The sequence below is a fragment of the Rutilus rutilus genome, assembly GCF_951802725.1.
Source record: "Rutilus rutilus genome assembly, chromosome: 1".
Taxonomy (NCBI): domain Eukaryota; kingdom Metazoa; phylum Chordata; class Actinopteri; order Cypriniformes; family Leuciscidae; genus Rutilus; species Rutilus rutilus.
The window spans coordinates 34,183,575-34,211,030 of record NC_140209.1 but is presented as its reverse complement, the minus strand read 5'-3'; the positions used below and the strand labels follow the sequence as shown (position 1 = coordinate 34,211,030).

Sequence of the window (27,456 nt, the reverse complement as noted above, 5' to 3'; positions counted from 1 at the left end):
TATGAATTTGGACATAATACTTGGCTCACATACTGTTTTTCGCCTACTATATAGTATGGAAGTAGGCATATTCAAACGCAGGAAATTACTTCTTTAAATGAGTTAAAGGAGATGGATGAGGTCTTTCTTAATAAAATGGCCAGGAGCACATTAGACAATAATTAAAGGCCTTTGTTTCTGTGGATAAAGGGCACATACTCCTACAGTGAAGCAGCTGACAGTCGTGTTAATGGTTATTATTGAAGATGAGCTGATTAACTATCATTTGGGAGAAGTCATGATTGAAACTGTGCTTTTGTAAACTTACGGTGATCACAGTTGGCTACAGCAAAGCCTTCAGCAAAATCCAGATTAGTGCTGATTCTCTGTTCAGCACATCAATGATGCAGATCTAAACCCTCACACCATCTCGGTTGTTTTACCAAAAGAACAATTCTGGCAAGGCTTTCTGAATACCTCCAAAATTTATTGGAGTTACCCTTATCAGATGTACATGTTAAGAGTTCAGATGCAAAAGCCTCTAAGTGCCATCTGAAATTTCCTTCTAGAATGATATTTTTTTTTATCAAGCTTGAATATTTAAGTTCAGTAATTTCACTTAAATGACAATTCATAGGTAATTTTCATTGCCATTTAAGTGCAATTAATGAACTTAAATATACAAGCTTGATAAAAATGATTGTCATATAATGTGCACATGTAAATGTGACTTTATAGCTTTAAGGGCATTCTGTTACGTACGCACGCGGGGGCGTTGCCCTAGGAGACTCGGGCGGTTGCGGGGAGTTTTTTGAGTTTGAACACTTGCCTGTATGTTAGCTGCTGCACGATTGTAACAATACAAAGTATTCATTGAACCCTGAGACTCGTGTGGACATTTGAATTATTTACATGGTGTCAGAAGCGTTTGACGGACACATTGCTTCACTGAAAAGATGGCCAAGTTTCATCCTCCGGAAAGTTTCGCTTTTGATCGTCCAAATGAATGGGCAGACTGGAAGCAACGTTTCCTGCGATTTCGGCTGGCCACTAAACTGAGTAAAGAGGATGGCGAAGTGCAGGTCAGTTCGTTGATTTATGCCATGGGGCCTGAGGCTGAAAACATTTTCAAGTCTTTCACATTTGAGACGGAGGGGGATGAGAAGAAGATTGACGTTGTGTTGGGAAAATATGACGCATACTTCTATCCTAAACGCAACGTGATTCACGAGCGCGCCTGTTTTCACCAGAGATCGCAGCGGCCCGGTGAGAAAGCTGAAATGTTTATCAGAGCCCTTTATGAGCTATCAGAACACTGCGACTTTGGTGTAAATAGAGACGAACACATCCGCGACCGCATTGTTGTGGGCATTTTGGACAAGGATTTGTCACGTAAATTGCAGCTAATGGCTGATCTTACACTTGCCCAAACGATTACAACTGTTCGCCAGTCTGAGGAGGTTGCACTCCAAGTTCACCTGCAGGGGGAGTCACATGCAGCAGTACAGGAAATCCGCGGGAGAGGATTAGACAGAGGAAAGCCCAAGTGGAAACCTAAAAAGAGAGAAAATGATCAAGGAGACTCAAACTGTGGAAAATGTGGAAAATTGAAACATAGAGATCCGGAAAGGTGCCCAGCCAAGAACTCCACATGCAACAAGTGTAAGAAGGTGGGTCACTGGGAAAAGAAATGTTATAGTAAATCAGTCAGAGAAGTGACAGAGACTGTTTCACAGACACCATACTTCCTGGGTGCAGTCACAAATGAAAACAGAAGTGATGAACGATGGACAATACAGTTTACAATTGGAACAACACCGGTCAAATTCAAAATTGACACGGGTGCAGATGTAAACATTATGGGAGCAGAGGCGTTCAACAAACTAGTTCCTGATAAGAAATTGGAGCCATCTAATATCACACTGTGCAGTCCAGGTGGTCAGCTGGACTGTTTAGGAAAGTTCCAAGCCAGCACAGAATATAAGGGAAAGCCATACTGTTTTCCAGTATACGTCGTCGGTGGCCGCAACGCGAACAATCTGCTAGGCAGAGCCACTGCAATGACCATGGGGCTTGTGAAACGTGTCGAGGAAGTCCACACAGCATTCGGTGAGCACGGAACACTCAAAACCGAACCTGTTAAAATCCTGTTAAGAGATAATGCTGAGCCATACACAGTGCACACTGCTCGTCGTGTCCCGTTGCCTCTACTGCAAAAAGTAAAAGAGGAATTAAAACGCATGGAGGAAAATGAGGTGATTGAGCCTGTGACTGAGCCCACTGACTGGTGTGCGCCTATGGTGCCAGTTCCAAGGAAAAATGGGAAGGTGCGCATCTGTGTTGATTTGAAGAGGTTAAACGAGGCTGTAAGGAGAGAGAGGTACGTCCTTCCAACTGCTGAGGAAATTACTGCTAAACTCAGTGGCGCAACCATGTTCACGTCACTGGATGCCGCCTCCGGGTTTTGGCAGATACCTCTGCACCCTGAAAGCACCAAATTAACCACCTTCATAACACCCTTTGGGAGATATGCGTTTAAAAGACTCCCATTCGGAATCACAAGTGCTCCGGAAATCTTCCAACGCAAAATGACAGAGACCCTCAATGGCCTGGTAGGCGTGGCTATCTTCATGGATGATGTCCTTGTGTATGGAGATACTCCAGAACAGCACGACCAACGTCTCAGCAAGGTGCTGGAAAGGATCGAGTCAGCCGGCCTGAAGCTAAACAAAGAAAAATGTAAGTTTAGGCAGGACCAGCTTCACTTCTTGGGTCATGTCATTGACAAATCAGGTGTGAGGCCCGACCCTGAAAAAGTCAAGGCAATCCGCGAGCTCCCACCACCACAGAACGTGCAAGACCTAAAGCGTATTTTGGGCATGTTCAATTACTTGGGGAGATACATTCCAAATTTGTCTACTGTGTGTCAGCCACTTTATGACCTGTTAAAGTCCAAGTCAGTATGGACATGGGACCATTCTCAGCAGGAGGCATTCCAGTGGATTAAAGACATCCTGTCCACTTCTCCAGTCCTGAAGTTCTATGATGTGAACCGGCCTACTGCTGTCTCAGCTGACGCCAGCAGTTATGGCATAGGCGGAGTACTGTTGCAGCTACATGAAGGGGAATGGAAACCTGTGGCATACTGCTCACGTCGCCTGTCTGATGCCGAGACCAGATATGCACAGATTGAGAAGGAGTGTTTGGCGAGCGTCTGGGCCTGTGAGAAATTTGGAAAGTATCTGTGTGGCCTTGAGAGCTTCAAATTGGTCACCGACCACAAACCTCTGGTGCCCCTCATGAATCAGAAAGACCTGGACAACGTGCCAATACGGTGCCAAAGACTACTCATGAGACTTATGAGATTTAAACCGATGGCCGAATATGCACCAGGGAAGACCTTAACAGTGGCCGACACACTCTCACGGAGTCCACTACAGTGCCTGGAAACGGAGACTGACACTCACTCAGACGTAGCGTGCTATATAGCAGCCGTTGTAGACGCCCTGCCTGCAACCCCACGTAAGCTTGAGGCCATAAAGACAGCTACGGCAGCCGACTGTAACCTTCAACTGGTGTTGCAGTACATAAAGTCAGGGTGGCCAGATTACATAGGCCACGTCCCAGCAGCAATCAGAGAGTATTTTCCCATGAAAGCTGAATTATCTGAATGCAATGGGATCGTCATCAGAGGCAGCCGTATGGTGATTCCTGATGTGCTGAGAAATGACATCCTGAACCGGATACATGACGGACACCAAGGTTTGACAAAGTGTAGAGAGCGAGCCCATGCGTCTGTATGGTGGCCCAGCATCTCATCAGCAATCCAACAAAAGGTCCAGTCCTGTCAGGTATGCCGTGAGATGAAACCCAGCCAGCGGAAAGAACCTCTCATCTCTACCCCCCTTCCTGACCGGCCTTGGAAGAGACTTGCTATGGACCTGTGTGATCATAACAAACACACTTACCTTGTCGTGTCTGACTATTTTTCCCGGTTCCTGGAAATACTTCACCTGCCGACAACCACTGCCTCGCAGGTAATCTTGAAGTTGAAGACAGTGTTTGCAAGATTTGGCTGTCCAGATGAGGTTGTGTCTGACAATGGGCCTCAGTTTTCATGCCAGGAATTTAAAGACTTTGCAAGAGAGTTTGACTTTATACACATCACTTCTAGTCCACACAACCCTCAAGGGAACGGACATGCAGAGAGAGGGGTTCAGACCGCTAAAAAAATCTTGACGCAGAAAGACCCTCTGCTTGCCCTTATGTGCTTTCGGTCAACGCCTTGCACCACCACAGGCGCGAGCCCGGCAGAGCTACTCATGGGCCGGAAGATAAAGACAACCCTTCCAACACTGGAGGCAAATCTACAGCCCCGATGGCCTGATCTGGAAACGGTCAGGACTAAGGATGCATGGGAAAAGGGGAAACAAGCATTCTACTTTAATCAGCGCCATGGAGCTAGGCCCTTGCCTTCTTTAAAGCCAGGTGATCCCGTCCTCATGAAGCTGGATCATCAGAAAGCCTGGAGAACACCTGCCATTGTCACGGGAGACAGCATCACACCACGCTCCTTTGTTATTGAAACACCTCAGGGAGCAACTTTGAGACGCAACCGGCGTCACTTGCAGCATGTTCCTCCGGCAGCTGGAGACACTCACCCTTTAGCTCCAGATGGACTACAGCAAGGTGCTGCCACACAGCAGCCTGACCCCGCAGTCTTCGCTGACACCGCATCACCAACCCCCAGTCTCAAACCGCCAGAGACTCAGACTGGACTGGTCCATACCCGGTCTGGTAGACTGAGTAAACCCGTTGAAAGGTTGAATCTGTGCAGGTGTGGCTATTTTGTTCACCTTTGGAGCCATGCACTGTGGGGAGGGGAAAAGATGACAAAGGAAATGTTTGTTGATTTTGTGGACTGAAAAGTTTACACTCCGAAGAGAGCTTATGTTCTAATGCTCGTTTATATATGGCACAGAGTTATGTTTGATGAGTTAAGCCTACTGATACTAGTGCCTTACTGTTTAATCAAGTGCAGTACTGTTCAAATGTTCAGTTATAGGAACAGTCAGGATATCTTCGGTATCTTGTGTATCCTCAGAGAAAGAAACAAAACTTAAAAGGGGAGATGTCATATAATGTGCACATGTAAATGTGACTTTATAGCTTTAAGGGCATTCTGTTACGTACGCACGCGGGGGCGTTGCCCTAGGAGACTCGGGGGCGGTTGCGGGGAGTTTTTTGAGTTTGAACACTTGCCTGTATGTTAGCTGCTGCACGATTGTAACAATACAAAGTATTCATTGAACCCTGAGACTCGTGTGGACATTTGAATTATTTACATGATCATTCTAGAAGAAAATTTCAGATGGTACCTAGAGACTTTTGCATCTGAACTCTTCAATTGTCCTATTTCAAGAACATTTAAAGTAATATATTAAATGTCCCTATTTAAAGGAATGGGTCATCTTGGATTGAAATTCTGCCATGGTTTCCTCACCCAACCAAATTACTTTCTTTTTGCACGAAAGCTGGAAAACGTTAGTCCTCGAGAAGGGAGAGTCCAGTTCAACTCAACTCAGTGCAAAATATATATATATATATATATTTTTTTAAGTTTCATAGAAGACAGTGGGCCCTATCTTGCACCCAGCGCAATTGACTTTGTACACCGACGCATGTATCATTCCTATTTTGCACCCGACGCACAGCGGACTTTTCCCTCGACAGACGCACGTCGGTAAATTAGGGAATGAACTTGCGCTCTGGGGGCGGTTCAGCAAAAAGAGGAGGTGTGTTCGGCACAAATGTTCCTGGTGCTATTTTGCAGTTCCAGAAAACAATTCCGCCACAGACCAGGAAAAACCTAGTCTAAAGTCAGTGGCGAGTTTTCAGTGGCAGGATCAGATGCTATTTTAAGGGCGCGTGCTTGGCCATAATGTTGTGTGTGCACAACGCGCATACACTTTGCTTCTCTCATCTACACACAGACGCAGCAGTTGCCATTTTTTCAAACCATACATAATTACAAGGAAAAATATTCCACACGAGGGAAATCATTGTGGTGTCCATGAAGATGCATAAATCTAGCTTGCACATTTACCCAAATTATTATACGCCTGTTTAACCGAAGCTAATTTGGGTGGGTTTCTCCTATCCCCATACAATGTCACTTCTCTTTTACAGCCCTGTCGGCCGCTCCTGGCGTGTGCCTGGCAAATCCGCCATTATAATAGCAATCCGCCATGGAACAAGCTGCACCTGCTCTTAAAGGGAATGTGAGATGATGCTCTGATTGGTTTATTTCACGTTACGCCCAAACCACACCTATGAATAATGAAGTTACTTCAGACCAACCCATTTTAGATTTGCGTCGGGCACAAGAGTCATTTATCCCGCTGGTATAATAGCAACAGTGCCTCGCGTTTCAGATGGTTAAAATAGGGCCCTAAAAGTCATACAGGTTGGAACGACGTGAGGGTGAGTAAATGATGACAGAATCTTCCTTTTTGGGTCTAAGAGGGTGATCTTGGCCAGAATCAGCTAGGTCTATATTACATGGAGAAAGCTATTTGTTAGCGCTCTCATTCATCTCGATCAGGTCAATGCCATAGTGACTGTTCTGGTCTCTGTGACATTCAAGGCAGCACACGGGGCCCATTTCACACTTTTAAAGCCTTTCAAAAAAAAGATATTGCCAGAATGTACAGCTTATTTTCAATAAGGAAGCTAACAGAGCCATGCTAACAAGCTAAATCTTTACCCCTTGGCCAGATCCAATATATTTATCCTTATATTCAAATGACACATTCTGTGCCTAATAGCCCAAATCGGAATGTTATGCCTCATCTTCATTGTAGGATAATGCACATCTTCCCAGATGACAAAATATTCTTTGTTAGTCTAATATCATGTTAAACATAACCTGCACAGCGAACACTTTCAATTCCTTAACTCAAAAATACACAGCATGTATAGAGAAGAGACATTTATTGTAAATAAGTTTTATGATGTGAATGATACAACAGTGCTTAAACTTTCAACTTCCACATAGAAATGTTACACAGAATACTTTGTTTGAAAAATGTACCTTAGTGTATTTAATGTGATCCACGGGCAGTAGGATGTGACAAAGTTGTCTCTGTTTCCCAGATACTTTGTGCATCGCCAATACAGAGAACATAGAACAGTATTATAATGGACTGAATCCTATATTGATACTTTTTTTTAATAAACCTGGATCACAAAATAACGCTTCAATAAATGACACTCAGGTTTCTCAGTATAATTTGAGCTTGTGCAGGTATTTGTTTGGCGGGTATCATTTTAACCCTCAATGATTCATCTATGTGATTCACAATATAAACCACTGAACTGGACAACTTGGTCTGATCAGCAACTATGCTACTACTAACAAATATAAAGTTATTGTGTATCTACTCCGGCGTTATGTGAAGAATATGACAATATCATATCATAAAAGATTAGTATTCCATTGGCATAGCTATTCCCAGAATAAATAACAAATAATTCAATTAATAAAACAGTGGGTTTCTACTTGTCAAAAGTATTTGAGGTATTACTTTTAATCGCATCTGTGTTTAAAATGAACAAGTTACAGATACAAATACACAAAATAACATCAATATCAACTGCAGTGGGAGTTTTTTAGACATTAAATAAAGGGCAAAATCATTTTATAACATCTGCCTGTACATTTCAATGTGTTTTCAGTAAGGGTCAGAATGCATTCACTCAACATCTAACCTTCATGATCACAGCATTAAAGTTGTTCTGCTAATATTCAGCCCTTTTGTGATGTATAATGTACAGATGACTGTTCAAGACTGCATCTGTTATGTACTAGTTCATCATGTCTCTATCTAAAATGACCTTGTGCTGATGGCAAATGATAAAAACATCTAGGACATGTGTTCTTTCTATGCATTCATCTGAGGCCAACCCCAATCCTCCATAATACTGATAAAAGGAAACAAATGGGGACCTATAGTGTCTGTTAATGAACAGCAAGACACAATGAGAGGTGGAAACAGCAATCAGTGATTAGACTACCCCCTATGTAGTCTCAAAGTAACATGCGGTTTCATACATTTCAACACGCTGAAAGCTGAATTCACTAAACAGTTGTGGCAGCAACTACATGTCAACTTACTCTACTAGCCTGAACCCTAACAGCTAGGCCTAACCCAATAGTCTACTAATACTCTAATGAGAGTTAGTTGACATCTAGTTGCAAAGTTACTTATAGTTAGTACTGGATCATCGAAACAAAGTGTTACCGTCTGCTGTATTCTATATTGTGCAAAATTGTGTTTACCACTAGTATCTTGGTCATATATTAGCATAACTCCTTAACTTGGGTGCTAAAACAATGCTATTAGATTAATCAGCGGGTGCAATAAATTCTTAGTAAATTATCTCCCGACTGCCAACCTAGATTATTTCACACATGATGATTTCTATATCCCGATTTCATATGTTAGATTGTGCAGCCAGACTGCAAGAATCCAGCTGTGAAGGTCTTTTTAGCTACATGTCGGATCTTGACATTATCTGTGCTAATCAATTTCTGCGGTGTTCAGAGATTTCAATGGAAAAGATATTCACTACGTGATTTAATACCAAGAAATGCGCCCCCCCGGTGAGTGATCCTGTAGTGCGATCTGAGTCATGAGGTGACCTGCAGTGAAACACTCAGGTTTAATAGATGTTGAGTGGACTCAGAGACTGACAGACCAACGGCAATTACGGGAGTATTCTTAAGTACTGGTTTGTCACAAGCTGTTTGGCAGTGACGCACATAGACAGTATTCAATGGTGTGGAGAAGAAAAGCGGTTAAACTGGAGGAAGGGCTTGTATTATTTGCTCGAGTGTTTTTCTTTTAGAGGGAATTCTTAGGAAAGCAGAGGTCAAAATTTGACATAATACTGATATTGCAACAATTTTTATTTCTCCTCATAAATAATCAGCCCCAGATGTAGGCCTACATACTATTTCCATTTACATGGAATCAAACTCTATTATCTGCGGATCTTAAAATGTTTTATTAATATGTGGCTTGGGTGGTCGCACTAGATTTAAGAATTATTTCGGACCTGCAATGCACATGGGCAAAAGGATATTACGCAACACTCCAGGTCTTCTGTTTTGAATGAATTAAAAAAGAATATATTTATTTTTAACATTTCAAACTGTTAAATTTTGTTATTTAACATAAAAAAACAAAGGAGGTTTTTGTGCTCCAATATTGTACAAATGATTCATTAATTGGTGTTATGCTTTGATGATATTTAAATGTGCTGTAAATTACTTTTTTTTTATATTACACATACAGAGTTGCTATTAGCTGACAGATATCACAATGTAGCATGTTAATATGAAATTTTCTGTATTGATTTTTTACCGGTGTTACATTGTGCTGTGTTTTAAGGTCTTTAAATTTAACAGAAAAAGCACTGGCAATTTTCTGAGAAAATGTTTCATACAGTGTAGACTCTGTAAACAAATGTAACTGACTGTTAATCATTTTGCTTGATGATATATTGAATGGATATTTTAATACCATTAAGAGAAATTAACCCCAATTTTGTTAACCCTATGTGTTGTTAACTTTGATAGTCATAATAATAATACATAAAAAACAGCAAGTCCTGCAAACCATGCACATAGCTTAACTTAAAGTTGAATTTAGATCCTCTAATAGTCAAACATCACTATATGAATTTGCAGGCTAGAAAGAGTTCACCAAACTTAAAAACAGCATAATGCGAACGCAAAATCTAGTGTTACCACCCCTTAAGTTTACTACTTACTGTAAATACTGAGAATGAGTTTTCTACTTGCGAAATTAGAGAACGTGACACTGCAGAAAGCTGTGCTGCTAGATATGTAAATGTATTTTCATTTTCAGTATGAGTTAGCCTGCTAATTTTCCAGCTCAATTAGGGTAAGAGTAAATGACGTAGGTCAACAACATTTCAAGTGCACTGAGATAAAGCCACTTGTTTCAGAGCAATTAAAGTTTATGTGACCCACTTTATTCACAACCAGATACAGGGTACTTGGGATTATTTGGATGTAGGTGACAAAACACTAAGTTTTCGAAATTGAATGCAGCCTTTTGCCCTTATGCTAATTGAAATGGTTCACATTATGATGCTAAAAACAAAATAAACTACTGAATCAGTTTTCAATACCAAAACTACTGGGAATCCAACAATGGCAGTGTTTTGACAATCTTGTTCGGTATCATAATTAACCATTCATTTTTATCATATCTAACATTGAAAGATAATGAATGTCTATCATTAACCCTACAGCACTTCCTTTTTCTACAGTCTACAGTTGCACTAAAAGATTGGGTAGTACAGTATGTGAACACATCAGAGGAAAAATGGCGGAACAGAAAGGAGAAATGTGTATTTCAGAACACTGACAATCAACATTTTCTACTGAATATGACAGCCGTAAACAATAGATTTGTTTATATTTTATGCATCTTTGTTTTTGAAGAAACACCATGTGCTTGCTGAAAAGCACAAGAGCTCTTAGATAATGAGTTCTTCTTTTGGAAAGGCACAAGCCCAGTGTTTTGTCAGGATATAGCGTGTTGCATTGCTACAGGATGCTTTTGGTGCACACGCTCTGGAAAGTCTCGATCGTTGAGATGAGAAGAACTAGAGACACGATTGTCCTCACATCGACCTTAATCTTCCAAACTGATGTTCTGTTATCCGAGGAAGCTTTTGACATTATACGTCCTTGGTAACATTCTGTTATGTACAAGATTCTGAGAAAAACAATGTGTGTTTAGGACTAGAGCGACTTTCTCACAAGCTTTCAAGTTGTTGCGAATCATGACGGTGGCCCCATCTAGAACGTTTGACTGCATTGATTGTTTCGTGTTTGAACATGTCCCTCATCATATTGACGGATGGCCTTGTGACAAACTCATCACCACAAGTCAGATTACCCATTTGCATTGTGACGGAATGGACACAGAAAGAGTTCATTTGAGTAATGTTATGCTTTCCCTTTCAAATGAGGCTGAAGTCCAATGCATGCCTTTTCCATGCACAACCGCTCAAAGACAAACAGCACACATACAGCCATGCAGATCTCAAGCCAGACCGTTCGGTCAATCCTTCCAGCAGGACGGACTCCTAATCCACACTTCTTCCTCTGTCAGGCTTCCTTTTGTTATCCTCGCTCCACGCATCCACTCAAGGCCTGGGCTCGATAAACCCGCTGTTGCGGCCCCGTTCACACGGTCACCTCAGTCTTGCTGTTGGTGACAAAGTACGGATGTGGAGGCAGGTAGTGCTGGCTCTGGGCGGACGTCAACTCGTTCACTTGCTCCACGGTGGCGCTGTGCCTCTTGGGGCCGTACGTCTGCCGGCGGCCCAGCGTTTCTGTCCCCTCCCAGCTCTTCAGCATGCCGGGGTTGGCGATGGTGTTCGAGCCAAAAGCCAGCGGGTGGGAACTGTGGACCTTGGTGCTTTTGGACTTGTGTCCGTTCTGCTTTTGGCAGGGCAGCTCTGGGCTGTAAGGGTTGGTGGGCTCCTGCTCCAGACTCACCGAGTGCATGGGAAGAGCGCCTTTCACTGCCAGGTCGGCTAAGTGCCGTCTGTTAGTGTAGAAGTTTTCATTCGCTTTTTCAGCTGGAAAAGAGAGATAGAGAGAGCAAAAGCGAGGAAAATTCAACAACACTTCATTAGTCAGATGCAAAAAAAACAACAACCTGATTGCTGTTTTGCTCCCCACCAGAGAATTTAACACATTTAATAGATCAAGGGCAATCACTTGTTTTTCCCAATATGAGCCATTTTTCTCAGAAAATACTTGACCCGATTGTTTCCTTCTGCAAACAACAAATAGAACCGGATGTTTTTGTAGAGGTATAGTGACATTCTGCCATTATTTACTCGCCTCCATGTCATTCTGAACCTGTTTTTTTCCTATTTTTTTGAAGAGCTTCACATATCTCTTTTTCCTACAACATTTTCAAATAACCAAACATGTACACATACACTCAAAGGTTTGGGGTCAGTATGAATGACTTTTTTTTGGGGGGGGGGGGGTTTATTTAGAATCCTGAATTTTTTTTTTTTTTATCATTTTGTGTGTATCTATGTATGTAGTATTACTACTACTGGAATAATTCAGCTCTGCCATCACAGAAATATATAACTTTTTAATATATTGAACTATTTTAAACTGTAATAATATTTCACAATATTAGTTTTAATGTATTTTTGATCAAATAAATGCAGAGGAGACAACATTTGAACAGTAGTGTACATTTTGGTTTGTAGTGTACATCATATGGCAGCAGAAGACGAGAAAATAGAGTATACGTTTTATGGAAGGTGAGTAAATAATGCCAACATATTCAGTTCTTTTTGCACTATTAAAAACTTGGGTTTGTTTACAAAAATAACTTGTAAAATGCAAATAGCTAAGAGTGCCTCAAATATTTATAAGAGCAGTTAATGTTCCATTGTGAATGGCAACCAAAATAGTTGGTCTGCAAAATGCTAATGCTTTTCTTTTCGCCTAAGGTTTCTATTTGTTACAAGTAAATGTTTTTCTTTGAATGCAAATTAGCCTGGATTGCTTCCATCCTCAAATGGAACCATGCAGCTTTTTGCTCTTCCAGAAGATGGTTTGGGGTTTTATTTGTCTGTTGAAACCACTTTTTTTTTTAACCTGTAGTTATTGTGCACTCTCACTGTCACGTTGCCGCTATTACTGTAAATGTTATTTTTGGACAATAATGTTTACAGCCATATCAACACTGACATTAAAACGGCAACCAACAGTTCCTTAGAAAAAAAGCTGTTATATATTTTGTTCATCAAAGTTGTCCTAAGACAAGAACGGGTTTTGTTCAAAATTCATGAATAACTTTGATGAAAGGTTTTGATCCACTTTAAATGTTGACTACTGTATTTTTTTTTTTAACCAGTGCTAGTCGATCACTGACAGTGTGAATCACAACTTGCTAAAACCAGATCAGACAAACGAGTATAAACGATCCTAGCGTGTCACTAATCATTTCTTTTTCATAAATTCCATGCAATGTCGCTAACGGTGTATCACCTTCCAACTCAGCCAGGCCTTAATTGGGACTGACTACACTCTGCTTGAAATCCACCTCATTTCAGCATGACATTTTAGACTTTTTAATTAAATATCCTTCAGGTGACCTTTTTAACAGCCTTGACACCCAAGAGTCACAACAAACCACAGATCTAAAACCTCATACCAGGAGGCAGAGCGCAAAATAAGCCAGCCGGCCGAGAGAAGTGCTGATCTTTGACGCGACTCTTTCATTAACATCAATGCGCTGGGATTAACGCACATCAGAGGAACTCAGGCACTCCGGCTCTCTGGCTACTCCTCGGCTCGTCGTGTGGCTCGTCTCCTGGGCCTCTCTCGTTATAAACTGTCCTTTTTTTGTTTTCCCAGGGATCGGTCTGCACAGACTGTACTTCAGTGGATTAGCAACTGAGCAGTTTCATCTCTGGCCGAAAATCTCAGAGAAAGAATGTCATCACACGTCGCTGCTTCTGATGGTTGTTTGTCTACTGTTTGCTAGCTGTCATCTCACTGACGTCTTTTCATGGGCTTTACTCTGATGCCAGACTAACTGGTGTGAAAAGTAACAAGTGACTATATTACTACCCAATGTTACCACTGTAAAACACAACTTTTTTTAAACAATTAATTCAATGAAAAATTAAGTAATTAAAATGATCACAAACCGTATGAGAAGCTTCTAGAACCTTCTGGTTTCTGCTTTTAGAACAAGTTAGCAATGTCACTGGTGCAGTCAGTCATTTCTGAAGTACTTCTGATACTTAAGTGACTGGGAAAGAGTAATGAGAGTTTTCAGCTCTCCTGACATCAAAATCTGAATACAGAATTTCTAAAATAAATATATAAAAACACTGACCCCCAGTTTCAGAGACTTAAGTCCAGAACTAAAATGCATGTTTGAGCTGTTTTAACTGAAAGCAACTTGCACTGGCATATCTTAAAATATGTCAGTGCCATTGTTTTGTCTCTAAGGCATGTTTATAAAAGCTACTTAAATATCTTAATTGAACTAAGGACTTATCTAGGCTTAATCTAAACCCTGTTTGTGAAACCAGGCCTTAAACTGCCAGGAACTTGTTTCAAAATTAACAACTGAGCTGGTTCTTTTGGGTTGGACAATAATAATGGCAAATATATTCAAACTCATATAAACATTCCCGATATTAAAGCCATTTGAGCTTGTAAGTGTTTGCTATAAAAAAAATAAAAAAATGAAGTACCGTGACCATGCATTGGGAGAACAATACTGTAACAGTAAGTGACCCTAAATATTGACATAGGACAGACATTATGTCAAGACAAGACCCCGATCCAGATCTAGACCAAGATGAGACCACCTAACATCCAGCATGCCAGTCCAACAACCAGATCTCAGACCAAGACCACATGATCAAGAACTCTGACTAAAGGTGGCCATATTGAAGACTTTCAAACATTATTTCTTGTATTTTAGAGTAATGCACAACAAGAAAAGAATTCCATGTTAAATACTTGATGACTTGCTTACATTTGTAATTCCTGACAATGGTAGATTCATGGAAGCCAGATCTCATATCGATAAAATAGCATTTTTAAAAACTATAGATAACATTTAAGAAAATGAGCGTTTGTTTGTTTGTTTGTTTGTTTTTTTCAGAGGAGAACAGGCTTTGATCAAACCCACATACAGGCAGATTTAAGAATGGCCGTCTTACCCACAGCCTTGAGCGAAGCGTACTTGTTGAGCTCCTTTCCAGGTTGAGATGGCTCATAGGGGTGGGCTACAGGTACCTGTCCAAGCGAAGGGTATTGTGTCATGGCTTGCATCAGAGATGAACCAGACCCCACACTGTTCATTTGGGCACACTCTAAAGCAAAGAGACACACAATAGAAACGAATAACCGATATGAAAGGTAAATAATATTTCCATGACCTATCATCTATCTATCTTTATTTTAATTTTATTTTTTGAAGGTGAATCAGAGTCAGTCCTGGCTCATCTGGTGCTCTAAATGACATAAAACATGAAGACAGACAGGACTAAAAAAACTTTTCACATCTTTGAAGTTTTTCATATTAGAGCAGGATTTGTTAGTTTAGTGATAGAGAAATAGAAACGAATAACAGATATGAGTGGTAAATCACAAAGGATATTTTTTTAAATAAATAAAAGGAATCCAGTGGGATCATGCACCCATTTATTTATTTATTGTGTGTGTGTGTGCGTTTCTAGAAGGTCTAAAGTGGACTATCAAAATAAAGTGTTGCCAAAATGAAAAGCAGGAAGTGTTGGTCCAGTGGTAAAGTTTTCATTCAGTGTTTTTGGCTGAATTATAATACATTAAAATAATTTATGTATGTATGCATGTACTATGTATATAAAATGTAGCTTATGCATAGATGTACACACTCACACACACACACACACACACACACACACACACACAAACACTAACACTTTAATTTATTTAGGCAACTGAAAGTGGTGTGCGTTTGGAGCCACTCTGTTGAACTGACCGATTTAGACCAACAATGTGAGAGGGTGATTTATTTTATTGTGTTACCTACAGTAACCATCCAGCTTAACTATCAAAAAAGCCTTTTTTTTTTTTTTTTAGAAGTAGCATTAAAAATCCACTTGAGGGGGCACAAGCATCTGAATGACTATGACTCTTCTGGGCATCACTTATTGTTTGTGTGCGAGCATTACACACATTATTCGGGAAGGCTAAATGCTGCATGAGAATCTGTTGTTCTTCTACACATTAACACCCTCAGAAGTCTTTCTCAGTGCCTTTTCTTTTGTTTAAGCTCATAGCAGTTGGGATACCTCCCATCAGAGACCGCTAAATTAACATTTAACAATATCTTAAGCTGCTCGAGGCCTGTTTCATCGACCCATCAACGCAACTTGTGAGTTTTCTCTTTGGTGATTCACTCTATACCCCCAGGAAGCAGATCATTAGTCATGGATTTCTGGAGCTCCAGCCAGGCTCTCCTGGGCTACTAATCGAATCCGTTTGAACTGCTAATGTCAAAACACGTTAATGCCAAAAGCACTGGCAAGCGATGGTCACAATGGAAAATTAATTGTTTGTTTCACAAGTTTTCACACTTGATTACAGCAAAGACTTTCCTATTGAGGGTCGCAGATGGTGTAAATCATAAACGCTTTTCTAGAGATTGCATTAGTAGACATCTGGCCAGCTGAATGGGGGCGCAGGAGCATGGCAAATTGACTGGCCCTTTGCCGGCTGGCATGATGGGCCAACCAGATGTTGTGGGTATTATCTCTAACCACTCTGATGAGTCGAATGAGACAGAGAAAATACAGCCAAATGCTGGAAAGGAATTAGGAAACAGTAGACTAGCTGTAATGGGCACCATCCGTCCACTTCTTTCATTGCGAACGAGTCGGTTTGTGTCCGTGATGGAAACTGTGCTCTGTGGCATTGTGCCACACTGCAACAGTGCTGTCTGATCTTTTCCCGTTCTTCAGATGCGTTTTAGTTGTTGAACTCTCCTTGATCTGTTGTTGTCTTGGAAACCTCTTTTAAGTCTATTTCTTCTAGCTGGATGGCTGTTCGCTACAAGATTGTACCATCTGTATCACAGGACTTACTGAAGGGCTCTTCTCTTAACACACACTTCAGGCACTAGACTGAAGCCAAATATCAATGTTATATCAGATCAATGCAAAATTTGTGTTCAAACGGAAATATATATTTTTCAGCATTCCTTGAGGAATAGAAAGTCCAGAAATAGAAATATTTTGTAACGTTTTAAATGTCTTTACTGTCACTTTTGATCAATTTAATGTGTCCTTGAGAAATAAATCTTTATCCTTAATCTTTATTAAAAATCTTAATCCTACTGAGCCCGAACTTTTGAATGGCAGTGTATTTGGCAGAGACTTTCATCCAAAGCAACTCACACAGCATTGAAGATATGCATTTTATGAGTTGATGACCTTGGCATTGCTAACATGCTCCACTGTTTGAGCTGCCAGGAAAACAACAGTAAAACTAAGCAGAAATGAAGAGCATCCATGTTTGTGTTAGGTTAGATAAGGATAACGACACTACAATTTCTCATTTTAGAGACTTCTGACAAGCATCTGGTTTTAGTAATATACATGAAATTAAATATAGGATTCAACCAAAAAATCATTTATGCAGTTTTTTATTACATTTATACTTTAGGTAGACTGTGAGTGTTCACATGACACTGTTTTCAACTAAAAACTGAATACTTTTTTATGTGTGCTTTTTTATGTGTTTATGTGTTCTGGCCCTGAAAATGCAAACTTTTGAAAATGGGTTTCAAAGTGTGAGAGTTTCAGCAAAGTGCTGAAAACGACACCCTTATCATCTCCGTGTAAACTGTAGTGTAACAGTAAGAAATAAGGGTGGACATCATCACAAGTGGTTATAAGAATTACACAAATCAACACAATATAACATTATGTCATCATGAAAAGTGAAAGGTTCCTTACAACAGACTCAATGATAATACATTTTAAATTTGCCTTTGTGTTCAAAGGATTTTACATTTTCTTAAAGGAAGTGAAACGGGACTTTATATCAGAGGAGAACATTCTAAAATTGGTTCTGGCTTTGTGAAGATGAAATTTACCCGGAGGACAAAGTAATAGGCTATTACAGTATTATCAAGATTAACATCCTTAGAATGAAAATCGGACAAAAAAAAAAAGATAGATTATGTAATTTGTGTCTATAGGTATGTGCATTCGGCTCGAGTGCACTGTGGTATAATGTTGTCATCTGTACAAAGACAAAACTTTTCCATATTAGGACATCGTTTTCATGTACTGCATTCAAGCTATACATTTTGTCACTTCATACATTCCCTTCGAATCAAGCATGATCTTTGAACTTTGAGCTACAGGAACAGCCTAATCATAAAACATTTAACACATATGTCTACCTGTTCAGTTCATAAAGCCAATACTAATGATCTTATGAGTTGATTCAGCTATGTTACATAAGAAAGACATTCAAAATGTGCAATATGGTGGTAGAATTGGGAAACACTAGTCTAGATCATACACCTTCCACTGATAAATCAAATATTTCTGTTGATAAACAAGAAGCAATTGCGAGATGTTACATACCACCACTGATCATATGAATGAGTTTTTCAATTTGAGTAAAATAAAATAACTTGATGATACTTGAACGTTTTGCTCTACAACGTAAATTACACACACCCATATCGAAAACGCAAATTTTGAAGCTGTCATGTTAATTTGAACTCTTTCTCCACTAGCGTTTTTTAAAAAGTTTCCAGTTAGCACCAGCATTAAAAAAAAAAATATATATATATATACATTTTCACAAAACATCCTGATTGGATTCAGAGAGATGATCAAAACATAGCTGGAGTAGATCGAGTCCATCAACACCCCCAAAGCTTCACAGTCCTTCACCTCATCCTGGGTAAACATTATACTTCAACAATACTTCAATCACTTCTTTCGACGACGACTTCACCTGTGTTTTGATCTGGAGATTCTGCACTCTTTCAAAAGATGTGTAATAGTGCCCCCGTGAAAACATGGCTTTTCAATTTTAAAATGTTATCAATGGCAGAGAAGCTTTAAATGACGGAAAATACAGTCAATGGCGAAGAAAGAGTTATGTAAGTAAATAGATAAGAACATTTGGGGTCTGAGTTTGTGCAGTTTACGTACACAGTAAAAGAAAAAAAGCTAGCAGGGAAAGAGTTCAAATTAACACAACAGCTTTAAATTTTACATTTTTGATAAGGGTGTGTGTAATTTACTTTGTAGAGCAAGGCGTTTGAGTATCGTCAAGTTATGTTTACCACAGACCTTATTTTTCTCATGAAAAAAAAAACTATTATAAAAACCCATATGAAAATCTCAAGGAAACCACATGAGAATTAGTCTTCCAGGTTTTGAAGTCATAACTGCAGCACTCTATTAGTATTTTCTTATCAAACAAATACATATTAAATCAGTTAATTAAGTCCCTTAGATATGTTTCAGACACTACAATGGCATTTTGTCTTCATTAAAATCCACCCAGTGTGTTTTTAAGATGTCTACTTAAACTAGATGGGCTTGTATTCGTTGAAGTCAATATTTTTTTCCATTAAAGATCAGATAAAAGTGCAAGAATCCGTTCTTTTTCTAGAAAAAAAGTTTTATTTTGAAGAGTATTTTCTGTGGTGATTATTAAAAAACTGAGCAAATCACATCATCATTTGATTCATATAATCAATCACCTAGATCATTTGGAAGTTTAGCTCATAAAGGAAATTACTGTAACCATAAAGAAAATAATCCCAGACAATTAGAATCAGTTTGACAGTTCAGACTCCAGTCTCCTAAACATGAAGCTCCCATAAATGCATCAGGTAATATGCTTATAAACCAGGTGTGCAGAATATCTAATTAAAATGTGAGGAAATTAATTACACTATGATCCATAATCTCTTAGGCAGTACGATTAATTCCATTTCGATAATCGAAAGAGGGGATGGAAATAAGTCATTATGCAGTGGAACTGTAATAAAGACAGGGTAGAGGGCCCATTCGCAGAAAATGAAATGCCTGTCCTGCGGTTCCTGAATGATTATTGAGCGTCTCCCGAATCAATCCTTCAGACGCTGAGCTTAACCTGACGCAACCTGCTTCTTCACACCAAACTCCTGAAATGCTGTTTCTGCAGACTCAGTCTAACTCGATTGTGGCATCCATATAGGTCTGACAGAGCAGCTGTAGGCATGGTGGCAGGTAATGGTTTTTAATATCTGCTGACAGTGACGAATTTTCTTTTTGACAAGGTCATTAGTCAAACAGAGTATGATACTACCTCCTGCTTATTAGTATTGATGCCGAGAGACACGTGTGGCATTATACAAGACACAATGCTGATTTACAATTGATTCACATTATTACCATTAACCCTGAGATGTACGCTTCATATTTGGCCTAGAGCTGGTTGATATGGGCAAGATAGATAGATAGATAGATAGATAGATAGATAGATAGATAGATAGATAGATAGATAGATAGATAGATAGATAAAGACTTGAACATACAGACTGTTTAGCAACACAACACACCAATCTTTTTTTTTTTTCTATAAATGTCAATACTGATTTATCACCCAGCCCTAATTAGACCTCATGCCTTTTACAGACAGTCTATGTTTCTTCACATTGGTGTTCCAGTATTGCCAAGCATTGATTAGCAGTGTGTTTATCCAATATACAGCATGTGAGAAGTCTAGAAGACAGTTTCTAACATCATATATTGACTGTGGTAAATTAATATGTCCCTCCTGTGTCTAAATCACATATTTAACCAGCTTGAAAAAAGCACCGGAAGGTGGAAAGGAGATGATTCCTATTATTTGTGGCCCACAAACCATCCTATCTTTCAGATAATTGGATTGGCTCACTGCTTATACAGTACAATCACACCCTATGAGAAGACGCACCAGAAACGACATGGGAATAACTAGCCTCTGATTCCTCATCTGTAGAGAGCTTTAATTTCTTTGGCCTTCTTTGTAGCGTTGCCATGCAACCTCAAATCTAGTAATGAGTAGGCTTGATTTAGGATGCAGTGAGGACAGCGGTTCATCTTTCACAATTGTCTGGTCCCTCATTTGGGTGGATACAGTAGAAAGTAAATCTTTTGTGGAGGACAATCATTCCATGAAAATATGATAAAACTCACACACTGCACAAAATCTAAATCTGTATTTCTGTCTTGAGTTTGGGAGGAAAAAAAATATAAACATCCTTAACTCTTTCCCCACTGGCGTTTTCTAGAAAAGTAGTCAGCATTTTCAATCATATTTACAAAATTTTCATGGTCTGTAGAATTTTATTCTAGCTTATATTCTTATAAGTGCAAAAATATGAACTTTAATTATTGGCTTAAAATCATCAAGTCAGCTTTCACTTTAGCGTGAGGCCCTGTGCGGTCACACACTTGGCACAGACGGTACTGCCAGTAGCATATATCATTATTTAGCTCCTTAGCCTGAGCTAACTTGATCACGTCAAGCTAGGCGGACGTGGTTTCAGCATCCAGGCACCTCAGCTCCACCCACGCCCTGCCTCTTTGCTCATTTTCGTTTATCCGGGAGTGACGCACATGCTGCCAAGATGGCGACGGCTCCGCCCACTTTAGCCTTCAAAAATGCTCTTCATAAACCTACGGGTGACGTAACGGACACTATGTCCATATTTTTTTTTACATTCTATGGGATTGCTAGAAAAACTCGTCATTAGAGGAGAAATCGCATATACTTCCCTACTATATAGTAGGCGAAAAACAGTACGTGACAAAAGTAGTATGTCCGAATTCACAGCAGAGTACGCAAAATGTAACCGGATAACCTACTACTTTCGGTGAGATTCTGAAGTGTGCAGATGATGGACGCGTTACTATCCCATGAGGCTTTATGGATTTATAGAGGATTTATGAATGGCAGTGAAGCAACACAACTGATGCTGGTATTAATTATAACATGATGAATGTAGTACGTCCAGATTACATTCCTACTACACACACTCATACTATATCGAACATATATATATATATATATATATACAGGGCCGGCGATTGCCATAGGCGAACTAGGCGGTTGCCTAGGGCGACAAATGTGTTGGGGGCGCGGACGCACTCTAGTGTCGCCCTACTTCCCATATTAATCATAAAATTAGAACGAAACGCGAAATAAAACATGTTTATTAAACATGATCAAAGGGCAAAGGGCGCCCCCTCAACCACACGTTTAATTACTTGTCAACCTGATTATTAGATTGAATTTATGATTTTTGTCGACCATTTCTGGATTGGCGGGGGGCGGGAGGGTTGCGTTACGTTACGTTAGGGAAGTGCTCAGCTGCTGGCGCGTTGATCGAAAATGAAGCGGTCTAAACCTCTGGTGCACAGGGACGAAAAAGGAGAAAGGAAGAAGATAAAAAATAAAGCTCAGTAAGTCTTCTCATCTTAGCTATTAAGGTGTCCAATGAAATAAATGTAGGCTACTTAGTATTGTAGCCTACATCACCTAATATTGGACGTTTCATTGCTGTCACTAAGCTATAGTTTGCTAGCTATATAGTTACTTTGAAGGTGAATAGAAATGGCAGAAACAACTGTTAATATTTTATTATTTGAGATAGAACTAAAAGAACTTAAATATTTTAATTTTGTAGTGGTACATACATTATCCATAATAGCACATTTGTTTGTAGAAGGTATAGTTAAACCAGTTTATGGGGGGGGGGGGGGGGGGGGGCAGATTTTTATTTTTAAAGGCCAGTTACTTCATGGATCCAGGATACTATGCATCCTGATAAAGTTCCCTTGGCCTTTGGAATTAAAATAGCCCCACATCATCACATAGCATTCACCATACCTAGAGATTGGCATGGTTTTATTTCAGTTAGCCTAAAAGCTAGTTTGATTTGCATTGCTCTCCATGAAGTAACTGGCCTTTAAAAATAAAAATCTGCCTGCCTCTATGGGAATTTAACATAGGGGTGTACTAACTTATGCACCATGTATTTTAAGGAAGAACATTTATTTATTTACGATACATTATTCATTCACAAAGAAAATTGGTGTCCTTAAAGGTTGGATTTTTCCTAATTTTTTAAATTAAGGCATTAAGTTCAATTTCCAAAATATGATTTTTTTATTCCTCTTTTTAGTCAACTTTAGCATGGGTGTCTAAACTTATGCATAGCACTGTATATATATATATATATATATATATATATATATATATATATATATATATATATATATATATATAAGAAAGTCAGTAAGTTATGTTGTGGCTTAGGTGTTTGTCCCAAAAATAAGTTTTTAAGCATCCATGACCAAAGATATCAATTGCCATGGAGTTCAATGGGAATGCTAACAGATTGCTCTCTCCAGGTAATACAGACCTCCTTGGCTGGTCAGGAGCTACAGTAAATAGCAAACAAAGCTTATTGTATTTGGCAATAAAATTAGATTTTCAAGCGACAAAACTATAAATGCTGGACTGACAGAAATTGCTATAATTTGTGAGCGTTTCAGAGAGAGAGAGAGGGGAAGAAAAAGCGAGTGGCCGTTTATCTGGGAGGAGATGTCAGCTATGCGTGAGATGTCACCCAGCTTTGGGTTCTCATCGTTTCGCTCTGCCAAGAAGTCTGATTGGAATTTAGCCCATTTTTGAAGAGAGCACTTAATGAATATGCCAGTTTTAGTTATGTTACATGCACAGTTCTATTCCCTCCTGGACTGTGATTCAGAAGCCTTATCTAACATAGCTAATAAATGACTGAGGTCAGCTTTTGGGGGGGGGGGGGGGGGGGGGGGGGGGGTGCATGAGACATTTTCGTCAATACGTAATGGAAAAACATGCTTCGGTGCATATTGCAATAAGAGAAACATTGGTCCAAGACCTGTACTGAATTTTTCACGAAGAAAACTAAAATCAATATACCTGCATTTCTCCAATAAATAATACATCTATTACCAAAAACATCTTTAGATCACAGGTTTTTTGACATAAATAGGCACTTAAATTATTCTACATTGCAACTGCACACACAAGTTCTGCATTACTTTGCATTTATGGCATATTTTAATTCCTCCTTTAATTTTGCATCTGGGATGTACTTAAAGTACATCACACAGCACAAACAGGAGGGTTTTTTCAAAGTTCAAAAGAACTTAAAAAAATAAATAAAATAAAAAGTCCAAATCCAGTATTTGTGGTCTCAAGTTTTAGTTTGAAGGAGCCCACTTAATGCTGTATCTCAATGATAAAAAGAGATAATGAATACAGAAATTGGGCTAATTACAGCCTTATTTCCCACTGGTCAAAACCAGATATCAGTGCCAAGCTAATTACATTAGAGAGGGGCATGAAAGTACATGTTGTGTCTGATGAAAAACAGTCTTAACTAAATAGGATGAAGAGACACATTTGACATATCGGAAATATCCTCTGTAGCTGTAAGACACCAATAATTGAGATTCTTAGCTCATATCTTTCTAATGGAGACGTCAACAAAATGTTATCAATAATAAGGTTGGCCGAGTGAATTGAAAAAGAGCTTTTTATGTCCTTTTTGAAACCTCTAGTGCCTATTAATTGCAATGGCATTAAAAAGGGGAAATTATCCTTTATAGGGTTTGTTAGGGTGAGTTAATGATAACTGAATTTTAATTTTTCAGTCAACTATCCCTTTAAAGTAGAAGGACACAAAAAGACCTGCTCAAATGAGTCAAAGTCAGTCAAAAACAGACACAGATAGTTTGCAAGGCCTCATTAAAAATGCAATAGAGTATTTTGGGATCTAAACACAATAGTGACTTGGGAAGGGCACAGACATCGTCTCACAAAGAAAACTTTGGAACCGATCTGAAAGCTGGAACGGAAATAATGGATTTATCATCTTTCCACTACATCCACCTTTCACATGAAAGGATGTGGATATCTTGCTATGGTATGTGTATGTATGGAACATTTGAAAGGTTGGCTGGTGTCTGTCTGTGGTCCTTCTAATTTCAGGCGTGTTATGACCTTCAGCATCTCCTGTTACTGATGGCGGGCTAACTGTCAGATGTCTGCCTTAAAATAAACCCACATTTTTTTCCAGAGCAGAAACATTTTTTACTGGCAGTATCAGCTTAATCAGTATTTATGACTTGTTTTTCTGTAAAAATATGTAGGCTACAATAAATAATAATAAAGTTAAAAAATAATACGAATTTTACGTAAGCACAACTGTGTAAAAGTTTCTATTTATTTATTTATTTATTATACATATTAGCCTAAAAACAGTTGTTAAATTTATCTTAAGCATGTTTCGATATTTTTTATGGAAAACCAGACAAAAATGCGACAAAAAATAAAATAAAAATAATAATCACCCAAAAATGTAAATACTTGCATATCATTCCAAAACTCAACATTTCAATGGCTTTCTTTCTTCTGTGAAACACAAAAGAAGATATAATGTTGGTAACCAAACAGCTTTGGTAACTACAGAAAAAAGAAATCATACAGGTTTGTAATGACATAAGAGGGAGTTTATGTCATTACAAACCTGTATGATTTCTTTTTTCTGTGGAACATGAAAAAACATATTTTATTTATCCATACAATGGAAGTCAGTAGTTACCAAAACTGTTTGGATACCAACATTCTTCAAAATATCTTCTTTTGTGTTTAACAAAACAACCAATTTGAAGTTATTTTAAAATTTTGTCAGTTTCTTAACCCTGTAACAAGTTTTAGAGCAGAAACATTTTACTGGCAGCATCAACTTAATATTTAATAAAATATTGTAGCAATGTTTTCCCCTTTTTTTGCTAATTAACAATTTTATTCTCTGACATACCCCTTAAAGTCCCCCTGTAGTCAATATTTTAACCCCTAAAACTAATCTTTGATCACAAAAATTATTCATGCCTTAAAATAGCTTAAATGTAACTCTACACCCTTGCCTCTTTTAGTATACGAAGTTCTATAAATATGCAAACTAGCCCCGTCTCCACTCACTCACACCAGCTCAGAGATCCACTCGTTGACGATCACGCATTGACGTGATTGGTTACAAGGTAGTTTGTGACGTCAGAAACACCAGCGATTTCAAACCGTGTTTTTGAAACTGTCTTTGGTTCACTGACAGACAGTTTTAGGGAGAAAATACTCAGCAATGGTGTTGACTTGTGAATTTACACATGGTTTGTCTTAAAGCATATTAAAAACACCACATAGACATATAAAAAACATTAAAAGCTTGATTTTCACCACAGGGGGACTTGAAGAAAAGTTTTTAATATCTAATAAAGTTTTTATCTCAAGTAAATTTATCTTGTTTTAAGGATACGTAGGCTGGGGAAACAAGACATAAATGTTGATTAAGAACGTGATTTCTGCAGTGTGCAAGCCTTTACTTTCGAAATGACAAAAACATGATTGGAAAAAATCCACAAAAGCCTGTGTAAAAGCTTTTTCTGGGAGCCGAACAGTGGAAATGCGGTTCAATCTTCACCACCACTATATCATAATGAAGGCTTTGTGCACCTACACTGTGTTGTTAGGTCTTTCTTAAATTCCCAGAAGCCATTTCTGTCATGCATGAATACCCTTTCCATTCCTTGTTTGGTATTTTTTAAAAGCTTATCATGTGATTCAACAACATAATGCCAGAAGAAAACAAGACAAGCTCTGACTTTGATTTTTTCCTGATCTGTCATTACATGACTCATTACGCACTCAACACAACTCCACACGTGGGCAGCCATCTTAAATTTGGAAACCCACGTCTGCATATTCATCTCTCCCCAGGAAATTTGGATGTTGTGCTGTCAGTGGCCCAATGGTTTAGGATAAGTATGCCACATATGGGCACGGACCCCAATATGCCTCATAGACTCAAACATGGATGTGGACTGCGCACATCCCACCACATCATCTGACATTTGATAAAACGAAAAAGGACCCAATGTCTTATTTTGTTTTCAGATACTTGAGAAAAACATTAGATGACACTATTTCCTAAAGCTTTAAAGGTTTCCAGCTTTGGGTCTGACAGGCTGACGAGACCTCAAACTCTAGCCTTACAAGCCTCAAGTTGTTTTTATTTCCCTGGTTTTCATCGCCAGTGCTGTGCTCTGTTCAGTCAGAGCAAGAAATGCCAGTGAACAGGGTAAATAATAAGAGTATTCTGTAAATATCTTCTGCAACTCTTTGGTAATCTTGCCTTGTGGCGGCCTTGGCATACATGTTTCATTTTCTGGCACTCCTTGAACTTTTAGCCTGTCTTTTGCCTTGGTGTATTCCAGCAGAACAATGTGTCCACCGCAGAGAGCTCCTTCAACTCAGCTCAACTCAACTCAACTTAACTTAAACTCTTGGTTTCACTTTATTTGATGGCCCCTTTAACACATTCAGTTGACTATAAGCAATGTTGCACATACTAGAGATGCGCGGTTTGCGGTTACAGCCGCGGACTCCGCGGATAAACCGCGGATCGGGCGGATGACGTGACGAAAAATAATATTTTAATTAAATTCGGGCGGGTGGCGGGCGGTTGAACCAATCAAATGAAAAATATATGTATACACCAATCAGCGGATGGCGGGCGGGTGCGGTTTTGAAAATTGGTCAAAAACGTTGGTGCGGATGGATGGCGGACGGATGATGAGTTTTGTGACGCGGTTGCGGATGAAATAACAGCCCATCCGCGCATCTCTAGCACATACATGTCAACTAACTCTCATTAGAGTGTTAGTATAGTATTAGTAGACTGGTAGGGTTAGGTTTAGAATAAGTTGACATGTAGTTGCAAAGTT

At 39.2% G+C, this 27,456-nt stretch overlaps 1 protein-coding gene across 1 annotated transcript in view; it reads right to left on the bottom strand.

Moving 5' to 3' along the window:
* Positions 1 to 8,137: 8,137 nt before the first annotated feature.
* The window catches only part of shisa9b (shisa family member 9b), a 33,391-nt gene continuing 14,072 nt past the window's right edge, over positions 8,138 to 27,456 (bottom strand). The window contains 2 exon segments of the mRNA XM_084405543.1: positions 8,138 to 11,664; positions 14,800 to 14,952. Coding sequence (XP_084261669.1) covers positions 11,267 to 11,664; positions 14,800 to 14,952 — 551 coding nt within the window. The 3' untranslated portion in view covers positions 8,138 to 11,266.